The sequence below is a fragment of the Podarcis vaucheri genome (assembly GCF_965113315.1).
Source record: "Podarcis vaucheri genome assembly, chromosome: 9".
Taxonomy (NCBI): Eukaryota; Metazoa; Chordata; class Lepidosauria; order Squamata; family Lacertidae; genus Podarcis; species Podarcis vaucheri.
Window position 1 is genome coordinate 8,093,108 of NC_138767.1, and position 22,289 is coordinate 8,115,396.

A 22,289-nucleotide genomic window follows, 5' to 3' on the forward strand; every position below is an offset into this window, starting at 1 on the left:
AAGGGTTGTGTGACTGCTAGGCAGAAAAGGGGTTGCATAGAAATGGAACTGTAAGATGAAAAGGATGCAAATGTGTAACAATACTATTTAGGAGGCTTTTTTGTTTTTAAGATTAGGAAAACATCACTAGATTGGGGAGATGTGTAGTCGGAGGAAGAAAGCAGAGGTAAATAGAATCAAGACAGTTAAAACACGCCTCTTGAAAAGTGCATTTTCTTTTCATCTTCAAAATTTGTGGGTTCTCTCCCTCCCCATAATGTGTTTATATCCTTTCTGTGTTTAGTGGAATATTTGGGTTTTCTCCCTCTCCGATCCCTGCCCAATAACAAAATGGAAGCCACCGCGTGCATTCTTGGACTGTCTATAGCTTTAGCTGATCCCATTCCTGTTCCCCGGTGTCTCTAGCATCAACATTAGTGACTGTTCACACGCTGCAGATAAAACTTCCTTAAAGTGCTCTTGTCTCATTACAGTCCCCCTTTAAAAAAATAATGCACGACACTTGATTACCGCTTTATGCCAGCCATGAAACCGCAAAGATGCATAAACTCAAATATTTGTGCATTTCAGTGAGACTAAATTGCATCCTCTTAATGAGACAGAATAGAACTCTTAAGATATTCTGACATCTCTTGAATTTCCCCTCCTGTAATTATACACAATGCCAGTTTTCTTTCAACCCCAGCTTAAATGATTTGAATTGCAGGCTACATGTTAGGTGGACCTGGCTTTGTACTCGTAAATTTCCATTTATTCAGATGTATGCCACTCATATTAATAGTGAATGGTTCCGCCTGTCAATTTTTGTCATGGTCTGCTGAGCAATAAAGCAGCTAATTTGCTACTGTGTTCCCCCTTCCCCAAAAGTCAGCCACTTCTATTTAACATACAGCAACGTGTAGCATCACTGTTATAATTTCTATAGCTGTAAAACAGAGTTGATCTATCTTTGGACTTTACAAATCCTAAATGTGCTTTTCTAGCCAACATTCAGCGAGGCTCGTGAAACTAAGGCCCAATGTCTTTATGCTACTGCTGTAGCAGAAGAGGAAGGGAAAGCTGGGGAAAATTAGCCTCATAAGAGATAGCAACGAAGGTTGGGGTGAACCAGGCAACGTCTTCAACTTCCTGTATAACTCAGCTGAGAGGGAAAGTGCAAGGAATGATTCAAACCCCTTAAACTTTCCTTTCTTGTTGGGGCTGCCTGTGGGATGGAGTCTTAAGGCTTCTGATCCAGTTGAGTCAGGCTACAAATATGATCAGGCTAATGGATAGCTGGGCTCCAAGATCTCAACTGATTGGATGTGGCACAATCAAAAGGGATGGAAAGGTCGTCAAAAAATCATCTGCGCAAATCGTCAATGCCCACCCCATCAGTTTTGCAACACATTGAACATACGCCAACAAGCAAGTGGAACATTTTTTGAGATGCAGCTGCAAAAAAAAAAAAAAAAAAAAGGCTAGTGCTGTTCTAGGCTTCATCAACAGAAGTCTAGTGTCCAGGTCAAGGGAAGTAGTAGTCCCATTCTATTCTGCCTTGGTCAGACCACACCTGGAATACCGTGTCCATTTCGGGCCCCACAATTTAAGAAGGATGTTGACAAGCTGGAATGTGTGCAGAGGAGGGCAACCAAGATGATCAAGGGTCTGGAAACCAAGCCTGATGAGGAACGGTTGAGGGAAGTGAAGAGAAGCTGCGGCAGAGAGATCACACAGGGCTCTGCAAGCTCTTGCGAGAGATCTCTGTAACACTCCTGCTCCCGCTTCTCCTCGCTTCTCCAGTATTGGCAGTGGCAGTAAACAGGCAAATTAGTGGGATCTGCCACCTTAGGATCCCAGCAGGATCCCACTGCCGGAGGCAAGTGTCTCAGTTGGCCTAGTGCTAAGGCTGTCTCTGCTTATCTTTTTTTTCCCCCATATGTGATTTATTAATTTGATGAATTCCAACCTAAAAAATCACCCAGCCTAGCAACTTCCTACGTCATTTAATGCCTCATTGTGGAAGACTATTGTGTTAGTGAATGTAGTTATTCAATAGGCCCCTAGTGCAATCCAAAGACACACGTAACTGAGAGACTTAATTCTGTGCAAGGTGGAATGACAATGGCAAAATCCCCATTCAAAATGGCGTTGATTATCTTAAGAGAGGGATAAATCAGCATGCATTCTGAAAGGTTAAATCATGCTTCTCTTAACAGCCAGAATTGTTGTAATGAAAGTATGCTTTGCAAAGGAAGAAGAAGAAAATAACAGTACAGTGCTATACAAAGTGGGAATGTGTGGGCATAATTGAATATGTTTCAAAAGATTTTCCACATAGTCTGTCACAAGTTTATTTTTGGAAAACCTCTGATGAAAGGTAAAATATATAAATACAAAAACACCTTTGATGGATTAAGTCCTGGTTAAAGAGATAGGGAACCAAATATAAATCAAGCAGGAGAGGATTTATCCTGCAAGAGCCTAGAGATTGTTAATACGGCTAGCATTGTGTGCTGCAATTAATTAACAGGCACAGAGCAAAGAAGACGAATTCATCAAAAGACAATACATCCTGGGATACAATTAACAGAAATGGCTTTTAGAATGGCTGCAATACAAGGTCAAAGAGCAGTTACTAGCCTGCCCTGTTTTAATAGCAGTGCTTTGTATCTGCTTTGTCTCATATGCCAGCTTCAGCCATATCCAGATAATCACAGGTTGGCCAATGTATTATTATTATTATTATTATTATTATTATTATTATTATTATTAATAATAATTTTTATTGGTTTTACATATATGCACATTACGTAACATCATATCCTCTTATTTTATCTCTTTGGCTCAACTGAGCCTAACGGCTTCCCTCCCTCCCGTCTAATGGTTTACAAAATTAAACTTTGCATCTTTACATTTAGCTTCATTTCCTATCCTTGTTATATCATTACCTAAAATATTATATTACTGAACCCGAATAGGTAGCAATTTCACCTTACAAATCTTCAGATAACCCTGCTAATGATGTTAATTGCTTACAGTTGTCTTTCAAATATAATATAAATTTGTTCCAGTCCTTTCGGAATGCTTGGTGTCGATGGTTCTGGATTCTTCCCGTCAGTTTCACCAGTCCTGCAAAGTCCAACAGCTTCATCTGCCACTCTTCTTTTGTTGGTAACCCCTGTTGTTTCCATCTTTGGGCTACCAAAATTCCTGCCGCAGTTGTTGCGTATAAGAACAATTTGTTATCTAGTCTTGGTATCTCTCTACCCACTACCCCCAGTAAAAAAGCTGCTGGGGTTTTTTTTAACAAAAGTGTTTTTAAACATTTTCTTTAGCTCATTATATATCATTTCCCAGAAAGCTTTCCTCAGCATGGGTCCTTCGTTTCTTTGTTAACGGCATATTGTATGACATTTAACTCATCATTATCTATAATCTTTGTAGCATATGGCATTGCAGAAGTTAATCAAAGCGTGTCAAAGATTTTGTATGGGAACAGTGTTCTTTTAAATATAATATGTATATATCCCAATCTTTGTTAAACTTTTGGTTTGTCTGGTTCCTAATTTTTCCTGTCAATTGTACATGGTCAAATAATTTCACCTTGCCATTCCATTTTAGTTGGTATTTTATCTCCCTTCCACCATTTGGCTATCATTTGGCTATCAGCATTCTCGCGGCAGTTGGCCAATGTAGTCCATGCAGCGCTAACCTCGAGACCAGTTGCTGCAGTGCACTTTATTTGGTCCTGCCTTTGAGCCTGGTCCAAAAGTGCCAGCTGTTTCAGGATGCAGGGGCTAGACTGCTGATGGAGCAGACAGAAAACAGCATATGACAGCATTGTCTTCACTGGCCGCCCATGCAGCATACCTTAAGGGCAGCCTGACTCCTTGTATCCCAGATTAAGCATCATGAGTTGCCTCATGTTTCCGAGGCCCAAATCCCTTCAGTTAGAAGTTGAGCATTTTTTGTCTCTGACCCCACCCTGTGGAACCCTCTTCCAGCAGAAATTCAGTAGACATTATCACTTTTGACTTTTAGGCATCTCTTGAAGACCCTTTTACTGTGGCAGGCCCTTTCCACTGCTTATTTTTGATTAGCCATCCAAGTTTATCTGCATTTTTTTGGACTATATAATAGGATTTTAAGATTGCTGTCATGCTGCAGTTGGCTTATCACTATGTAAAGAAACGCTGCATGCATTTACAACTTAAATTATAATATTTATTTATTTATAGAGATTTATCTATCAGAGTATTTAGAAAGCTCCAGTTCATATCATATCTCTATCATCTATCTATCTATCTATCTATCTATCTATCTATCTATCATCTATCTATATCTATCGTATAATAAAATCATTAAAACACCATAAAATCATAAAATACAAATGACAACAAAGATATTTTCAGCAGGCGACGTATCATAATTTGTAGGTGCCTGTCTGATTTCAGTAGAAAAAGTGTCCCATATTACTGGTGCCACCATGCTAAAAGCTTTGGTGCATTATTTTATTTATAAGAATATGTATAAATAATATAGTTAAAAATGAACGGTTGTTCAGCTCAAAATAAAGCACATAAAACAGAGACGGGGGAGGGGGAGATATAATGAGGGAGAGGAAAAGGGCACAGGAAAGTTAGATCTCTCAGGCTCATTCCTGCAGGATCAGGCCAGATGTACATTTTGCAGAGTCAGGATTAAGAGTGAAGAGCCAGTGACAAAGTGTGAGCAGGAAAAAGACTTGCTGTTAAGGCTTATGCTCCAATGTAAGAGCCGTCAGGTCTGACAAGCTGTATCTAGTGCAAGACGAAAACTTGGTCTGTGGCCAAAGTGCTTGCTCTGTCAGCCAGTGAGTCAAGGAAGAAGCATGGATACTGGCACAATACATGAACCACATCAGATCTGGAGGTGGGGACTGTCTTACAAGGTGTTTCTGTTGACAAATCACTCCGTTTCTGCCCTTGTCCCTATACAGTGCTACCTTGGTTCTCAGACAACTCGGAACCCAAACACTGCAAACCCAGAAGTAAGTGTTTCGGTTTGCGAACTCTTTTTGGAAGCTGAACATGCTCCATTTTGAGTGTTACGCTTCCGATTTGAGTGCCACACTTCCGTTTTGAGTATTACACTGAGGTCTGTCTGTTTTTGCTATTTATTTTGCATTTTTGTCTTTGCGACTCTCGTTTTTTGTTTTTGTGACTGTGTGGAAGAACCCAGTTCAGCTACTGATTGATTGATTGTGTGACTGCAGTATATTGTTTATTGCTTTCATTTTATGGATCAGTGGTCTTGTTAGATAGTAAAATTCATGTTAAATTGCTGTTTTAGGGATTTTTTAAAAAAATCCATTTTGCATGACTTTCTATGGGAAAGTGCACCTTGGTTTTGGAATGCTTTGGTTTTGGAACGGACTTTCAGAATGGATTAAGTTTGAGAACCAAGGTACCTCTGTACAGTATAACTCAGGGATGGGGAACGTCAGACTTATGGGTCAAATGTGGCCCTCCGGGCTTCTCCATTCAGCCTTGGCACTCTCCCCATACCATACCTCCTCCCTAGCTACACATCTCCCCAGGCCACACCCATTTCTGGCTCTGCTTTGCATCCTCTTTGAGTGCTTCTGCCTGGCTGGAATGTGTCCTTGAACTTTGATAATGCTTCTCATTGGCCATAATGGAGGAAAACATATGCACGTGTTTGCAACTGGCAACAAAAATAATATTCAGGTTTGTTGCTCTGCCCCCATCTATCTCTGGCCCTACTGACCATGGAGGGTTATCCAGAATGGAATGTGGCCTTTGTGGAACCTCAAAATAATAATAATAATAATAATAATAATAATAATAATAATAATAATAATTATTATTATTATTATTATTATTATTACCCCACTCATCTGGCTTGGTTTCCCTATCCCTGGTGCTACATTTTTACACCGTTTTGAAAACTCATGCAAATTATTATCAAAATGGGGAGCACCTTTTACATGGCATAATTGTTTTTTGTGAAGTGCACCCTCTTCCCTGTTTCAGATCAGCCCTAATACAGTTGATAATTCCATAGCTAATAAAATATAAACTGGTAACAAAAATTTGCTCTGAGATCCCTTATGAGCTTCATTGTGGATCAGGGATTTGAACCTGGACCTTGCAGTGTGAGGCTTAGCAGGAGTTTCCAGGATGGTTTGGCTTTAGGATGCTTTCAGGACTTATTTTGAAGTGAGATTTTATATTTGCAAAGATTGCTTTTTGAAATAATCCTGCGGGTACATGTCCTTGGAGGAAATATGAACTTGTAGGCTTGTATGTAAGTTTTCTGGTGATATTCCCATGAGCTGGAGAGTGGAGGAGTAAGGATTATAAGTGGAGTGGATGGGAAAGAGATTCTGAACAAGGAGAGGTGGAACAAACTGAGGCTATTTATTCTGGGAAAAGGCGAATAAGAAGAAAACCCGGGAGAGGCACACAGGGGCACAACATGTGTGTACATTTGCATATGCCTTTGTTATTGTTCAGATTCTCCCTGAAAACTCTGAAGGTCTAAACTGACTCTTCAAAACAAGGAGAAAACAAGGAATTTGTCTCCAGATGCTTCAGCACTAAGTTTGAAAAGTGCAGTGAAAGTTGATGACATTCACAATGCATCTCTCAATCACTGCCTTTTAAGTGTGTGTGTAATTTATATACTACACACACACACAAAATCTTTTTACAGAAGCATGCAAACACAGAGAAGCAATTTGCCGTGCAGATCGGTGATACTCCATTTTGAAGGCCAAGCTAGGAATGTAAAGTTCTTGGATACCACACAGAAGTATATCAGTTTGCCCGTCTCCTACTAAGGCATTTCCACAGGAGTTCAAGCAGATGGTTCAAAATGTACCTGGTTTAGAGTATGACAGGACTTGTATACAGTCCAACAAAATCTGGAGAGCACTAGGTTATCCATCCCAGTTCTAGGCATTCTTAATCTAAACCCTGCATATTGTCAAACTAGCCAAAAGTGCACTCTCGATTCTTCCTTTGCATCCTTGAATTCCTTGAATTCAAGTTAGGGATCTTTTCCCTTTGCAACCACGATGCAAAGGACAAAATGTTCCTTTGCAGCCATGGCTTGAATTCAATCTGAACTGCAAAGGAAGGATTCAGTGTGCATTTAAGAATGTTCTCCTAACCCTTTCCTTTGAGGCTGGCTCACTTGATGTCAGGTGATTGACAGATGAGCAGCCCCAACCTCACTGCTGCTACACCCGTCCCCCCATCACCGCCCCAGCATGCCTCCCTCTAGTGGCTGCTAACCAGCGGCGTAGCGTGAGTTGTCAGCACCCGGGGCAAGGCAAGTAATTTGCGCCCCCTCCTAACCCCTAACCTGCCGATCTGAGGCGAGTTGCCGCTGGCGCTGCCGCCCAAACCACGCCGCTTGCCCGGAGGAGGAGGGGGGCAGAGAGGCGAGGAAAATGCAACATGGCCCAGCAGCTGCAGCAGCAGCGGAGGAGGCGGGGCTGTGAGGAGGGGCTGCCTGGTGCGTCCTCCGCGGCCCTGACGCGCGGGGCTGAGAGCCGCTGCCTGCCGGACGCCTTCAGCCCGTGCACAGCTCGTCGGTTCCGCGAGACATGGGGCTCTGCTACAGCCTGCGCCGGAGGCTCTTCGGCGACTCCGGAGGCAGCGAACACGCCCCCCCAGATGTTGCGCCCGGTGCGGCCGGCCCCCCTGGCACCCCCCACGCTACGCCACTGCTGCTAACTATCCTGGATGAATTTCTATAATCCTCTTTCAAAGCCATCTAGGATAATGAACAGCACCATGTCCTACAGCAGTAAATTCTGCAATTCACAGTTAATTGCAGTTAATTATGCCTTGTGCGCAGAAGTGTTTTATTTTCTTTATCCTGAATCAATTGACGGTGAATGTTTCTAGGTGATCCTCAGTTAATTGACAAGAGAGGCAGAAAAATGAAACATAAACATAGTATCTGGTCCAGCGTACCTGTTGGAGGATTACAGAAACCACTGGAATTTCTGGCAAAGCACTGTTGCCCAAATCTAACCAGGACGTATCTACCAAATCACTAACGTGAAAACTGCTGAAATAGCTAACTCTCTCTCATGGGACTGTATTTATAGTGAAATTTGTTGAATCCCAGAAGAACTTGTATATCAATTTCCAATTGGCAACCTTTGGAATATTTGTGATATATATGTGGATGTTGAATACATACTAGATTAATTGCCAGTGCCAAATTGTGTAATACTGTTATGGCACTACTGTTAAAAGCATGCTTTCTTTTAATTATGCCCATAACAATCAGGCTCAAAATGTTGGAAATTAGCCACACAAAGCCTTTTATATCAGATTTAAATGTAATAAAACTTGCATGAAATATTTAAAATCCTCTGGCATGGAATTTACCGTCCTCATAGAACGAGACTTTGCCAAACACTCCAAGTTAATAAAAAGTTGTGTTTAATTCTTCATTTTTCCCATTATAATTCAGAAACGAAGTCATCCCCCCCCCCATAAAAGAACTCTGTGGTCTTGATAACCAGTTGGGACATTTTCAGTTTCAAATAATTACATTTCCATGTGGGTAGTGTTGTGTTGACAGAGATGAATTTTTTCCTCTTTGGAAAGTGCCAGTTTGAGCAGAAAAAAATTCATTCTGAATTGATACAAATAGCTCTGAAATCTGTTGTTGCTTGTGTGCTAGTTTCCCTTCAACATGATTTGTATTGTCTTGGATTTGGGTTTTTCCATTTACCTTTGGGTGTTTCTTTTGATCATATCTATATTATTGTCATTAATAATTATATTTATCAATTGCCTCATGCTGTAACAAGCCTCTGGATGATGTACATTGACATAAAAAGCAAAAGCTAACAATTTAAAAACACAGCAAAATACAAACTGTTCAGAATAAAACTAACCAACAGCAACAAATGGTTTGCCACCTTGGCTGCCTTTGCAGAAAGGACAAGTAGAATGATTAATTCAATCATCACAGTCATATAAAATCCATGGTTGAATCCGACTAAGGCCTGCTACAGTCCATAGAAGATTGCAATGGGTCTCCTTTGAGTAGAGCTTAAGACAAATGCAACTCTAAAAACTCCACTGTGAAGGCTCAAACTCACCCAGCTGGTGAAACAGACTAAAATTAGACAGTATTAAAATATCATTAAAGTGTTCTAAGAGGTGTTAAAAAGCCTGGCAGAAAAAGGAGGTTTTTCTTTTGGCACCCAAAAAACACTGTGGTAGGCGAGCCTCTTTTTAGGGTCCTCATTCCACTGGCTGGTAGTTAAGAGGGGGTGTGAGATAAATAGCAATATGATGGAGCACTTTCCTCGGGGTTGTAGCCCGTAATAGTCCTATGCAGAGTGGACCCATTGCAAGGACTGACCGTTGCTGACTGTTGCTTGGTTTCAGTTGGAGCCAGTGTGGTGTAGTGGTTAAGAGCAGTAGTCACGTAATCTGGGTTCGCGTCTCCGCTCCTCCACCTGCAGCTGCTGGGTGACCTTGGGCCAGTCACACTTCTGTGAAGTCTCTCAGCCCCACTCACCTCACAGAGTGTTTGTTGTGGGGGAGGAAGGGAAAGGAGAATGTTAGCCGCTTTGAGACTCCTGAAGGGGAGTGAAAGGCGGGATATCAAATCCAAACTCTTCTTCTTCTTCTTCTTCTTCTTCTTCTTCTTCTTCTTCTTCTTCTTCTTCTATGAGGCTCCTCTGCGCTTAGTTGGCTACAACCCCATATCTTTTATGGTCACTTTTAATTTGTGGTGCAAAAAGGTCCAAATTATGTATATTGTCTGTTTTATACATTGTGTGCTTAAATGTCAGTTAGATCAATTTATGCATATATATATATAGAGAGAGAGAGAGAGAGAGGTGCCAAACAGAATAAATTGGCCACATCACTGTGATCACCTGTGAGCTCCCGTTGTTCGGTCCCAGCTCCTGCCCACCTCGCTGTTCAAAAGCAAATCAAGTGCAAGTAGATAAATAGGTACCGCTCTGGTGGGAAGGTAAACGGCATTTCCGTGCACTGCTCTGGTTTGCCAGAAGAGGCTTAGTCATGCTGGCCACATGACCCGGAAGTGTCTGCGGACAGACGCCGGCTCCCTCGGCCTATAGAGTGAGATGAGTGTGCCAGAGTCGTCCACGACTGGACCTAATGGTCAGGGGAACCTTTACCTTTTAAGGCTTGTAGGGTAGTCGCACCAGTGACTCGAGTCTTAGTCATTTTCCTAATTGTTTCTTTTTCTTTAAATGAATTGGTAAAACACTCAGTCGCAAAGCACCCTTCTAGATTATCATAAAATCAAATATACAATTTGTTCTGTGTTTTATGGCTTTAATGATTTCACTGTACACGGCCGTTGCATGTTGATGAAACTTCCATTGGTAAATACTCAAATAAAGAAATGAAGGATGGGAATATATTCAGATTAAACCCTTTTTGGAGGGGGCGGGCGGGTGTTTCAAATGATGGTTTTCATGCCGTGCATTGTTTCAAGTTGTTGCACTGCATAGAACGTAGAAGCATTTAAAGTGCACATTTTCCCATGCATATTTCCAGGGTGCCAGCAGAGCTCTCACGCTGCATCAAGTAAATAATCCCTTTAAGATATTCAGTGCTTTAGTCTCTTATTGCTGTGCCTTGGGCTGCAATTTCCTTGGTCTTCTGCATATGGCCGAACTAGAAGGCCATAAAGCACATGGGGCCATAAAACATGTGGAACTTGCCCCTCCCCAACCAGTTTCTGCTCTGCTCTTTGATTTCCGTGAATCTTCAGTGCTTGGATCAAAGCTGATGTTAGACCAAAAGTGCCTGTTGTGGCTGGTTGCTGTGTCTGGAGAACAGAACGTTAATGGGGCCACGAGGGAAGAGAAATGATACGTGGTCCACAGTTACTATACATATTAAAATAAAACAAAAATGGAAGTGGGTATTACCCAGAATGTGAACTTACAAGATAGTTAGTTGCCTTGCTGTTTAGTGGTTGTACACCAGTCTGATACATGCATTGAAAAACAAAGTAGGGTAAGTCTAGAAGGGCCCCACCCCACACTGAGAAAGGCAGTCCCCCACTTTTGGGGGTGTAAAAAATGTGGGTGGGTGAGTTCAGGACCATAAGGTTGAAAACAGCACAACTCTCGCATTAACCTGGAACTCCAGTTACATGTATTCCTTGATGTGCTTTCTGCAAATCTCTTGCCAAAGTTTTGTGCCAGTGTGAAGTGAATTGGACGACGTTGGGTGTTGGGGTGACCCTTTGATCCCTGGTTTTGAGGGTGTATTGCCCAGTTTGTGGAGCGCTGCAAAATGTGGGGTTTCCACTGCAAAACTTTTGCCACAGTTTTGTGCCAGCTTGGATGGAACCAGACAATGTTGGGTTTTGGGGTCATATCCATGACCCCCATTTTGAGTGTAAATCGCTCCATTTGCAGAGTGCTACAAAATGTGGGGTTTTGCTACAAAGCGGTTGCAAAACTTTGGCATTAGTTTCAAGGAGATCAGACAACGTTGGGTGTTAACTACAAACCCTGGGTTGAATGTTCAATTACTCTGTTTGTGGGGTGCTACAAAATGCGGGGGTTTTGCTACAAAATGATTACAAAACTTTGGCACCAGTTTCAAGGGGATTCCAGATACTGTATTGGGGTTTGTAGTTAATAAAGCTTATAGGCCCTATGGATTTAGGCTGTCGAGCAAAAGCATGTCATTTAAACTAGGCAGCTGCTGTCCACCCCTTCTGCCCCATTAGCCAGTTTGGCCTCATCTCTCATCCCTCCTTCTCTGTGTCACAGTGCAGGCCCCGTTTCCCCATGCTGCACTCAGCAAGCATTCCCCATTCTTTCTCCACCGCTTTAGTGCAGCAATTTAAAACCAACAAGAAAATTGGGAGGCATCTAAGGAAACAGGTGTGGATGCATAAGGAGCTTACAGATGAGCTGAGATTTAAGAAGGCCGTGTATAAGAGATGGAAGAAAGGGGAAATCACAAAGGGGGAGTAGACACAAGCAGTCAACATTTTAGGGGGTTAGACTATATCAACATGGTCTGTGTGTGTGGTTTGGGAGTTGCACGGTCAAGGGAAAAACAATGCTCTCCAAGGTTGTAAAGACTGCGGAGAGAATAATTTGGTGCACTCTTCCCACCTTGGATCAAATCTATGGTTCCAGGTGACATAAGAAAGCTGCAGAGATATAGTGCAGGATAGTGCACACCCCGGAAATGATCTCTTTCAGCTTCAGCCTTCTGGAAGAAGGTCCAGGGTTATAAAGACTAGGACTAGCCGCCTGAGAAACAGTTTCTATCCAAATGCGATTTTGGTTTTAAATGCAGTGTAAGGAGTCTCTATGGGAGTATATTGTATTTTAAAAATGGGCTACCAGAGTTTTTAGGGGGCTAACCAGGTTGGAATAGCTGGGATAGCAGGCGTGTTGGCTTTGAATGTCTTATGTAGTGGGGTTTTTTTTCCAAGTTAGTTGTTCTGTATGGGACAATGACAATAAAGATTATCGTATCATATTGTATCGTATCATATCGTATTGTAGATGACCCTTGGGGTTTCTTCCACCTCTACATTTCCTTGATTCTGTTAAAACTGTGCCAGCTGCAGGTAAGTACAGGAATTTGTAAAAGTGTGCCAGCCTCTCCCCACCTCTCTTTTAGGTAGCCCCTTTCCAAAATGGCAGGTGTCGACACGCTGAGCACACAGACTAAGAAGGCAGCGTTGGGAAAGATGTGCCCACTGAGGCATTATAAAGTATGTCAGCAGAGAGAGGAAGGCTGGCAAAATTAATTTCATTTTGGATAGATTAAGTCCTGTAGCAGGCTTTACTCCAGTGAGTCATGTTCGGAGCATAACATTTAATGTAAGAGCTGCTCCTGCCAAACTGTGCACAAAGCAAGTGTCTCGAATCATGCAAAGAGCTCAGTAATGTGAAAGGAGGGGGTTCAAAGTTGCTGCCACTTCGTTCTTCCAAACATAAAGGAACAGTACCCTGCCCCCAAACAACTGTATTGTATTTTAAAGAATGCAAAGTGTGCTTTGGGGGTATTTTTTGACTCCAAAAAACAATAACTGAATGCACATTATCGTCACTTCTAAATATGTTAGCACCATAACCTGATCATTAAGATAATGCAACTTTTGAAAAGCATTTATTAAAGAGCATATCAAGGGAGGTGGAAGAGGTTCATTATGTAGGCCTCTCAGCTGCCAGCTTGGCCTGTAAAGTCTTTATACCAGCATCATTCTCATCATGGTTTTCAGGATTTTTAAAATCCCCTTTTATTGCATCCTGCACAACTTAAGTTTCCGGGGGGGGGGGAGGGGAAGTGGGCAAAAGAAGTTGGACAAATTAAGAAAGAGGAGAATGTAGAGGGAACCTGGGTGCATCTCAGAAAAAGAAGGGCCATGGTTTAGTGGTACAGCATCTGCTTTGAATGCAGAAATATTCAGGTTCAATCCCCAATGGAATCTCCAGACAGAGTTGGGAGAGAACCTGCCAGGAGCCCCAGAGAGTCTCTGCGCAGTCAGTGTAGACAACACTGGCCTGCATTGGTTCCCCCACACAGAATATACTAATGCTGGACATCAGCCCTGTGTGCAAACAAGTTCCTGTCCTTACGATCCCCATTTTCACAGAATTGTTCATTGCTATTAGCATTTCTGTGCAAGTCAGCAGAGAAGTCTTCTAAGATTTGTGTGTGTGTGTTTTTTCCAGCTATGAAAAAGCCAGAGCAAGGGTATATATTGCTGAAATAAATATTGAATGTGACCATTATGCATATATTCATAAACTATGTATGCACGCCCCAACCATTAATATTGGGAACTGCTCACGGATAACCATTAGCATCTTTCATGCTCTACACACTGCTGGAAATAAGAAACTGGTGGGTCTTCCATGTACTTCTCGTGCATCAGGGTTCATCGTTGTAAGGAACAACCGTCGTCCTTGTTCATGGCGAGCTACGCTGTGGTTTGTTAGTTAAAATGACAGTGGGCAGAAGGTTTCTTGGCTCATTTTTTCACAAATTAAGACTTCTGTGTTCTGTAAGTTCAAATTGTCATTTTACAGACATGATATGGAGTAGCCAAGATGACTATTGTTCAGTTCAATAAAAACAGCCTCTGGCCTGCCTACCTGCAGTTTTCGCTTGGCATGGGTTGTGACGGTGTACAGTAAATTGCTTTTCTTTTTTTACATGGCGTGGACATTGACAAACAGAAAACTAGCAGAGGTAGCAATATTACTATTACTATTATCCACCACCACATTATATACATTTTAATTTAACTTATTTAATTTTAGATAATAAAATTATGAACTACTGGCTGTACTGATCCAATCTAAACTAAAACAGCCACCCCCACAACAGCCCCGTGAGGTAGTTGTCACGGGAATTGGGGTTGCTTGTGTGTAAACCTCTAGCTGTTCCAAACTGCTTAGGGGCGGTTGTGCCTTTCCCTGACTGAGCAGCCTTGGCGCTGCTGCTCAGTCGCTAGCAGAATCCGTGAGTGGGCGTCTCCTAAATTTCCTCCAGCATAAGAATTCCTTAACGGACAACCTTCGCCTCGCCTCTCTGCGCGGAAGCCTTCTGCGCAGAGTGGGCGTGCCGAGTGGTGGTCCTCCACCCTCCTCACTGACTTCACTGGAAGAGTCTCGGAGCCTCACCTCCGAGATGCTCTCTGCCTCTCCCTTCTTCCTGGTGTCACCTGGACTTCCTTCCCCAGATGACGTTCTCTCTCTACCCTTACTCGTTCCCTCTCCTGCAGAATCTGGAAGCCTCGCCTCCCCCCTCTGCTCTGATGTCAGTTCCCTGACAGTAGTTTAGGCTGAGAGGCAGTAACTGACCCAAGGTCACCCAGGGAACTTCAGGACCGAGCGGAGATTTGAACCTTGGCCTCCCAGGTCCTAGTCTGACACTCTAACCACTACACTTCACTGTCTCCCTGAGTCAAGCCCTTCTACTTACTTGGCATGTCTATGTCATTTTAAGGTTCTCAAAACACTTTGCATACATTATGTCAACACCCGTGACAATACTCTTGACAGGGATATCGGGAATAGCACCCCCATATTACAGATTGGAGTAGTGAGGCTGAGAGAACAGTCTCACTTGACATAGGAGTTGTAGCTGTTTGGGACCAATTTTTTTTCTTCTGACTTGAAGCCACACCATCATAAGTTTGCAAGTTCTTTGTCACGTAGACTCTGTGTTGATAGAACAAGAGGTTGTTTCATTCCCCTCAGAGAACCGCACACCTCTCCCCTGTTGGTGTGAAACTCTTCGGCAAAGTTCCCTGTTTCCTGATTTCTGCGGCAGCTGCTAATTCCAGGCCTGCTGGAAAGTATTGAAGCCCAAGGGCAAGGAAGGGAGGGAGTGCGGAATACATGAAAGGCAGCCTGTGTTCTCACAGCTTTTCTTTTGGTTTAATCTAGTTATGCCACGTTTTGCCGAACAAGTTGAAGTCGCCATTGAAGCCCTGAGTGCGAACGTCCCACAGCCGTTTGAAGAGAACGAGTTCATAGACGCCTCCCGCTTGGTTTATGATGGAGTTCGCGACATAAGGAAAGCTGTTCTGATGATAAGGGTATGTAAAGCGCTGGGGGAAATGGACCTAGAGAGGACATATCATGGCAGGCGGAAGGGATATGAGAACAATTTGGCATTCGCATGGTGCTGTCATCCGCGAGGTTCGTTGGGCGCCAGAATAAACGTGGAGCAGAGACGGCAGATTAAGTTTGTGTGTGAAATCTCTCTCACTAAAGAAAGAAAAAGGTTTAATTTGTTTGATTCTTGCATTTGTGTTTCTTCTTCCATCACAGCTGTGTTTTGTCTTACAGCAACCCTGTGAGGAAGATCGAGATGAGAGGGAATATCTTAAACCAGGAGCCTCATGATGATATGCTCTCTTTTGTGGACTATTTGGCTCATCCAGACTTCCCTTTGCACTGTGCTTTCCAGACCTAGGTCTTTACTTTAAAGCTCCATGTCCAAACATTGGGGTATTTTTTTGTCCCAGAGCTTTCCCTGGGAAAGCCCATGTTTTATCACTGAATCGGAGCAAACAGTAATCCATGGTAAACCTAATTGCCATTTGCTCTGATTCAACGGTGAATGGCAGGTTTTCCCGGGGAAAACGACAGGACAAAAACAATAAGGCTTAGACATACAGCTTTAAAGTCCAGGCCTGTGCTAAGTTATGGGAGCTGGCAATGAAAGATTCTTCCTGGGTTAATGTAGCTGTAGTTGACAGCTTTCTGGGTTCTTTCTAACCATATTGTCTTACAAATGATACTCACGGCCATGCAATTGTATTTTACCAGATTTGCTCAAACACATCAGGCCCATTCTAAATGTTGGTCGTGATTGCGACCCTCTTATTTACTCGTGGACAAAATTATACCAGAAAAGTAGATAAGAGGAGAGAGATTTAAGGGAGGTCTGGAAATGGTGAATCTACAATTTAGCCATGATCAGATTTATTATTTATTTGCTTGCTTGCTTGTTCATTTATATCCTGCCTTTCCCCCTGACTGGGACTCAAGGTGGCTTACACAAATTAAAACAACACAAATAAAATGCAAAAAGCTAAAAGCATATCATAGAATCAGAGGAGAGCCAGTCTAGTCTAAATACTGATCAGCATTTGAAAGCCAAACATGTGCAACACCCCCCCCCCTTTTATGCACACACCCTTCTTTGGCGTAGAAATTGCACATTTCAGTATCTGGTTTTACTATAGTTCAATTGTGTAATGAAGATTAGAACCAATTGTGTCTGTTTGATGTACGTATGCAGCTCAGGGTATGAGATAGGTGTTCTTAATATCTAAATGAATAAATAAATTAACTTGCTGCTCCACTGAACCTCCACGGGGATGGTTTTCAGCGCCTATTCAAGTAAGGAAACTGTCATTTCAACGTTGACTAACCAGTTGATTTGATTTTATCAGGCATTCCTTTCCCCTCTCCTTAATAAACGATAAACAGCGTAATAAGTGAGGGAAGGGTTTTGCATGTGGCTTTCTAATGTTGGCCTTACGAGCTTGATAAAAATCCTGAACGCTCCTTCAAAGCCAAAGCAAGTTGTGTCATCTTAGAGCAGTAGTGGGGAACTGGGCCCAGTGGGTGGGATCCTTATCCCTGCAGGTCACAGTTGAAGGTGGGTAGGGTTGCTGTCAATCCCCTGATGTCACAATGTCAGGAGCCCCATTTTCACCCTTCCGGTGCTTTGAGACCCCGACAATGAGCTCAGAGCAGGGGGAGACAACCTGCTGCTCTCCAGACGTTGTCAGACTTAACAACTCCCATCATTCCTGACCATTGGCCATGCTGCCTGGGGCTTATGGGAGTTACAGTCCAACAACCTCTGGATGGCCCCATGTTGACTATCCCTCACAGGTAATATGGTTGTGTGTGCCTCTTATACTTCTAAATCCCATGGTCCAATGTTTCAGAGTTGGGGCATACACAATTTGAAGTCACTAAACTGGCGCTCAGATCTAATATGAAGATATAGAGACATAAAGGTAAAGGGACCCTTGACCATTAGGTCCAGTCATGGCCGGCTGGGGTTGCAGCACTCATCTCACTTTATTGGCCGAGGGAGCTGGTCCAGGTCATGTGACCAGCATGACTAGGCCGCTTCTGGCGAACCAGAGCAGTGCACGAAACGCTGTTTACCTTCCCGCCAGAGCGGTACCTATTTATCTACTTGCGCTTTGACGTGCTTTCGAACTGCTAGGTTGGCAGGAGCTGGGACCGAGCAATGGGAGCTCACCCCATTGCAGGGATTTGAACTGCTGACCTTCTGATCAGCAAGTCCTAGGCTCTGTGGTTTAACCCACAGCGCTGCCCGCATCCCTTATATAGAGACATAGATATAGATAAAGACACATGACACTTCTTCTCATGAGGAAGATGAGGTGACCGCTTCGGGCAGCAGGCTCCACAAGGGCAGCAGATGAATGAATCACATTGCCCACTACTGCTGCAGTGGCACCAACAGCTGTGGCTCACTCTTTGTGGCTCACCTCCTTGGCAACTCCTGGCTGCATGCTACTGGTACAGTGGCCTCTTGGCTAATAGTGGCACTGCTGGTATTCTCCCACCCTTGTTTCCAATGTAGATCTTTATTCCCCCTTTGTTCCTGATGAAGATCTTCACTTGCCCCTTCTTCCCAGGTGGGGAGAGCACCATTTTGCGATTCACCTAAGGTGCCAAAATGTCTTGGGCAGCTCTTTACATACATATAGATACCTAAATAGACACAAATTCTTAGATAGGAACATAGATATATTCTGAGCTATTCATTCAGGCACTGTAAGTCTCATGTTTCCCTCTCGTTATGCCTCTTTAGACTTTTTCTGAAAACCTGCGCATTGAAATGATTTGTAATCTCACCAGGCTGTCTGTCAGAGGCATTCATTGTCCCACAGTAATTGTTCAGGGTACACATCACGGAACAAAGAAAATTATCTGAGATCTTTGTCTCATGGCACGTAGGAAATAAAGCCTCTTTTTTAAAAACTAGATGAAGGGTTCTCCCTCCCCACAACTTTAATAAATGGGGGGGGGGGACCTTGCCTCTGTTTTGCTACATTTCAGTGATCTGTGGAAGTGAATCGGAAGAGTAAAGAAATAATAATATTCTCTTATGGGGCTTGGGAATCCATTCTCTACTGAACATTGCAGGGTGGAATACTTCCAATGTCATACATTTAGTTGGTAGATTTCAGCTGTTGAATTTGAAATGGAAAGTAATAGGCTAACTGCAAGGCTTCTTCCGTCACTCCATAGGCATCCTGGTACATATTCTTTTGTCACACTAACTCGTGGTGTTTCCCCTGGATGTTGTTATAATGAAACCTGCTGGAAAAAAGCTCAAGACTACACACACGCACAGAGAGAGAGAGAGAGAGAGAGAGAATTTTCTCCACTCCTTTGTCTCATTTTTCAATTGTCCGAAAGTCAAGCGATTGTGCTGGATGACTCTCCTGCTGTCCCCCGGCAATGCTTTTCTGTTTCTTAGATTTGATCACTGAAACTCAGGGAGCACAATCCATTTGAACAGTGACATGGACTCCGAACGATGTGTGTGTGTTTTAGCACACCCTTCATCATGCTTCCTTTCTTGAGCAGAATCCTGCAGTTTTTTTATAGCATGCAGTCAAGATGGCTGGAGACTTTTCACCTTAGTCCACTGGAGCAGGCTGCTTTCTCCTGAATCTGATCTCTGCTCCTTCCAGCTCAGTATTCTATGCACAGATTGTCAGTGGCTCCCTGGGGTTCTAGGCAGGGGTATCTCACAGCCCTACCTGAAGATCCTGGCGGTTGAACTTGAGAGCTTCAGCATGGAAGGCAGAGACGCTACTACTGAGCTAGGGCCCTTCTCTACTGCTTCCCACTCCACTCCAGTAAAGCCAGAATGGACGGAGAACCAAGAACATGCAGAAAGAGCTACTCTAGCATCAGCCTCACGTCGCTTTTTCGATGCTCGTCACATGATGCTGCTCATGTAAATTGGTCTCTCCTAAATGCTTCCTTCATCCCTAATGAGACCGCAACTGGTTCACTTATAGGTCCACTGGAGCACCATCAAATAACACATTGTAGCTTCAGATGCTGCAGCCCAAGGCTGCAGATGGGATGCTGGCAGCTGACAAAATCTATTAGGAGGTGACTGACTGGGTAGGTCCAGGAGGTGGTTAACGCCCCAATAGGGGATGGAGTTATGCTCACCACCATGTAAGAGGCGATGGTGTGGCTCCTCTTGAAGAAGCCCTCCCTGGATCCAGAGGTTTTAGAAAACTCTTGTCCAGTCTCTCATATTCCATTCCAAGGTGATTAAGAGAATGGAGCAAGCGAGCTGCAGGTAAACTTGGAGGAAGCAGACTATCTAAATCCATTCTAGTCTAGTTACAGGACTGGATTTTGCACCAAAACAGTCTTGGCTGCCTTGATGGATGCCCTTTATTGGGAGAGAGACAATGGGAGTCCGACCCTGTTGGTTCTCCTGGACTTCTCAGTGTCTGTCAACCATAGTCTCCTACTAGGAGCTACTTATTGAGATGGGAGTTGGGGGTACAGTATTACAGTGGTTCTCTTCCTGTCTGCAGGAACACTGTCAGTAAGCAAGGCTAGGATACACGCCCTTGCCCCTTCATTTTTTTAGTTGTGGGGTCCCACAACTGTCCATTCTGTCTCCGAAACTATTCAACATTATATGGGACCATTGGGAGCTGTTGCTTGAGGATTTGGAGAACAGCACCATCACTATGCTGATGACAACCACTTCAGTATCTCCATTCCATCTCAATCAGGAGACGATATGCAAGTGGAAGGAATTATGGGTTGGATGTGGGTGAAAAAACTGGGCTGAATCCTGATAAGACAGAGATGCTGTGGGTGAGTTCTCTGTGGGTCTAGGAATTAGGTGTACAACCTGTTCTCAGAGGGGTTACACTTCCCCTGACAGAACAGGTTCGTCGTCTGGGAGTTCTCCTGGCTTCCAACTTGTCTCTGGAGTCTCAGGTGGCTTCTGCAGCCAGAAGTGATTATGGCATTCATCTCAAAGCAGCATCAGGCCAGGCTTTCCCAGTCCAAATAGGCCTGAACCCAGGCAAGCAACAGTTTTGAAGAAAGCAACTCTTGTAGTAGCTTTCAGTAGGCAAATCGTGTTTTACTTATAGGCTGAACCAAGAACTTGTGGATGCCTGTGAAAAGGAAAGTAGGAAGTGCAAAAAGTTCAGGCAGATGTATAAAAAGATTAAGTCCTTAATAGGCCAGGGAAAGGCCTAATCCTTACAGTAGCTTCCATGTCAGACTTGCCTCCTAATATAAATATCATTGCTAATGACCAGATGCTCTGTTGCTAGTTAACATTCCACATCTATCCATTGTAAAATTCTCTCCATCTTAGTAAACTCTGCAGAAACGGTTGGTGCAAATTAAATACTCAAATCAACATGGCATTTCAGCGGAGGATCATTTTTTTATATTCAACCTCCCCCCCCCCCATAAATGAGTCCACAGAATGACTGTAGCAAGAGAGCCTATCCATATTCACGTTGGCATTATCAGGGTGCAAAAAAGAAAGTTTATCCCCTCCTGCAAAAAAAAAAAAAAATACCCAATCACCCCAATATTTCTTGTTTCATTCCTGTTCATGGTCCTTCTGAGTATCAGATTTGGCTACAAGACAAAAGGTAGCCCCATCAGAGTGAGGGCAACCCTTCCCTCGCTCTGAATGGGAGAACATTTTTTGTTGAAGTCATCACTGAAACAGGGTGTATATTAGGCCTATCCAGCAGATTTGGCTGAACCCCAAAGTGATTCAGGCAGATCTAGGCTCTGGCTGACTTGGGTGGAGACAGCCCTGGATAACCGCAAGCCAGGTTGGGCCTCCCAGAGTAATCAGGGGCTGTCGGGATGGGGCAACAGGCAGGAAAAAGGAGACTTAGCTATGCACAGTTGTCCCAAGCAGAGGAACACACACGCACACAGTAAAAGTGAGTAGGATTAAACCTTCTGCTCACCAGCCGGGTGCAATCCTGTGGGTTTCAGGAGTCTGCTTCACCAGCATGTTTCTCATGCTGAACATGCTGGGGAAGCAGACCCCAGCAGGGCTGGATCCTTCTCTCACCAGCTGGTGGGCAGAAAATTCAATCTTGCTGGCTGTGGAGGTCCCTTAGTCCCTTAGTCACTACACAACACAAGTTCATCCCATGAATTTCCAACAAGACGGAATCCTATGAATTTGTGACCTGGCAGAGGCTTGAGGGAGGGTGTCTGTCATTGTTAATTGTTGTTTGGTTGCAACAGGGGTGAAAACAGAGGCTTCTCCCCGGCTGTCCCTGTACTACAGGCAATCGATGTTGCTTGTGCCTGCAGAAGACAACCATGGAAAAGTGCAGGAGCATTGCAGCAGTGTCAGGGGTTCACTATTTGTTTGAAACATGCAGGCCTTTGGTCTCCAGCAGTCACTGTTGGACCCCCTCAGGTACAGGGGTGCAGCCTGCCTCCATAGGGAGAGGGATCAATGAGTATGTTTCAGTTAAGAGAGAATGACTCTCCTCTCCACTTCTTGCTAGGATAAGGTTACCTTGACTGTTTTCTTCTTATGTGTGCAGAACTCCTGCTGATTTCATGTGGGAGTTAAAGGGAGAACGGCAAGAATAGCAGAGCACAGTCTTGCATTGGGGGAAAGGGGTGTTTGCCTTCTCGTGCACTTTGAAAACAGCATAAAGCTATCTTAGCAATCGAGAGAGCTTCCTGGCTTTTATTTTTG

General features: G+C 43.6%; 1 protein-coding gene across 4 annotated transcripts in view; it reads left to right on the top strand.

Annotated features, from left to right (window-relative positions):
• The window catches only part of CTNNA2 (catenin alpha 2), a 417,182-nt gene that overhangs the window by 340,533 nt on the left and 54,360 nt on the right, over nt 1-22,289 (top strand). For all 4 annotated transcript variants that reach the window (XM_082236383.1, XM_082236385.1, XM_082236384.1 and 1 more), the window contains one exon: nt 15,437-15,588. In XM_082236383.1, the coding sequence (XP_082092509.1) occupies nt 15,437-15,588 (152 nt within the window). The remainder of the gene's footprint in view (nt 1-15,436; nt 15,589-22,289) is intronic.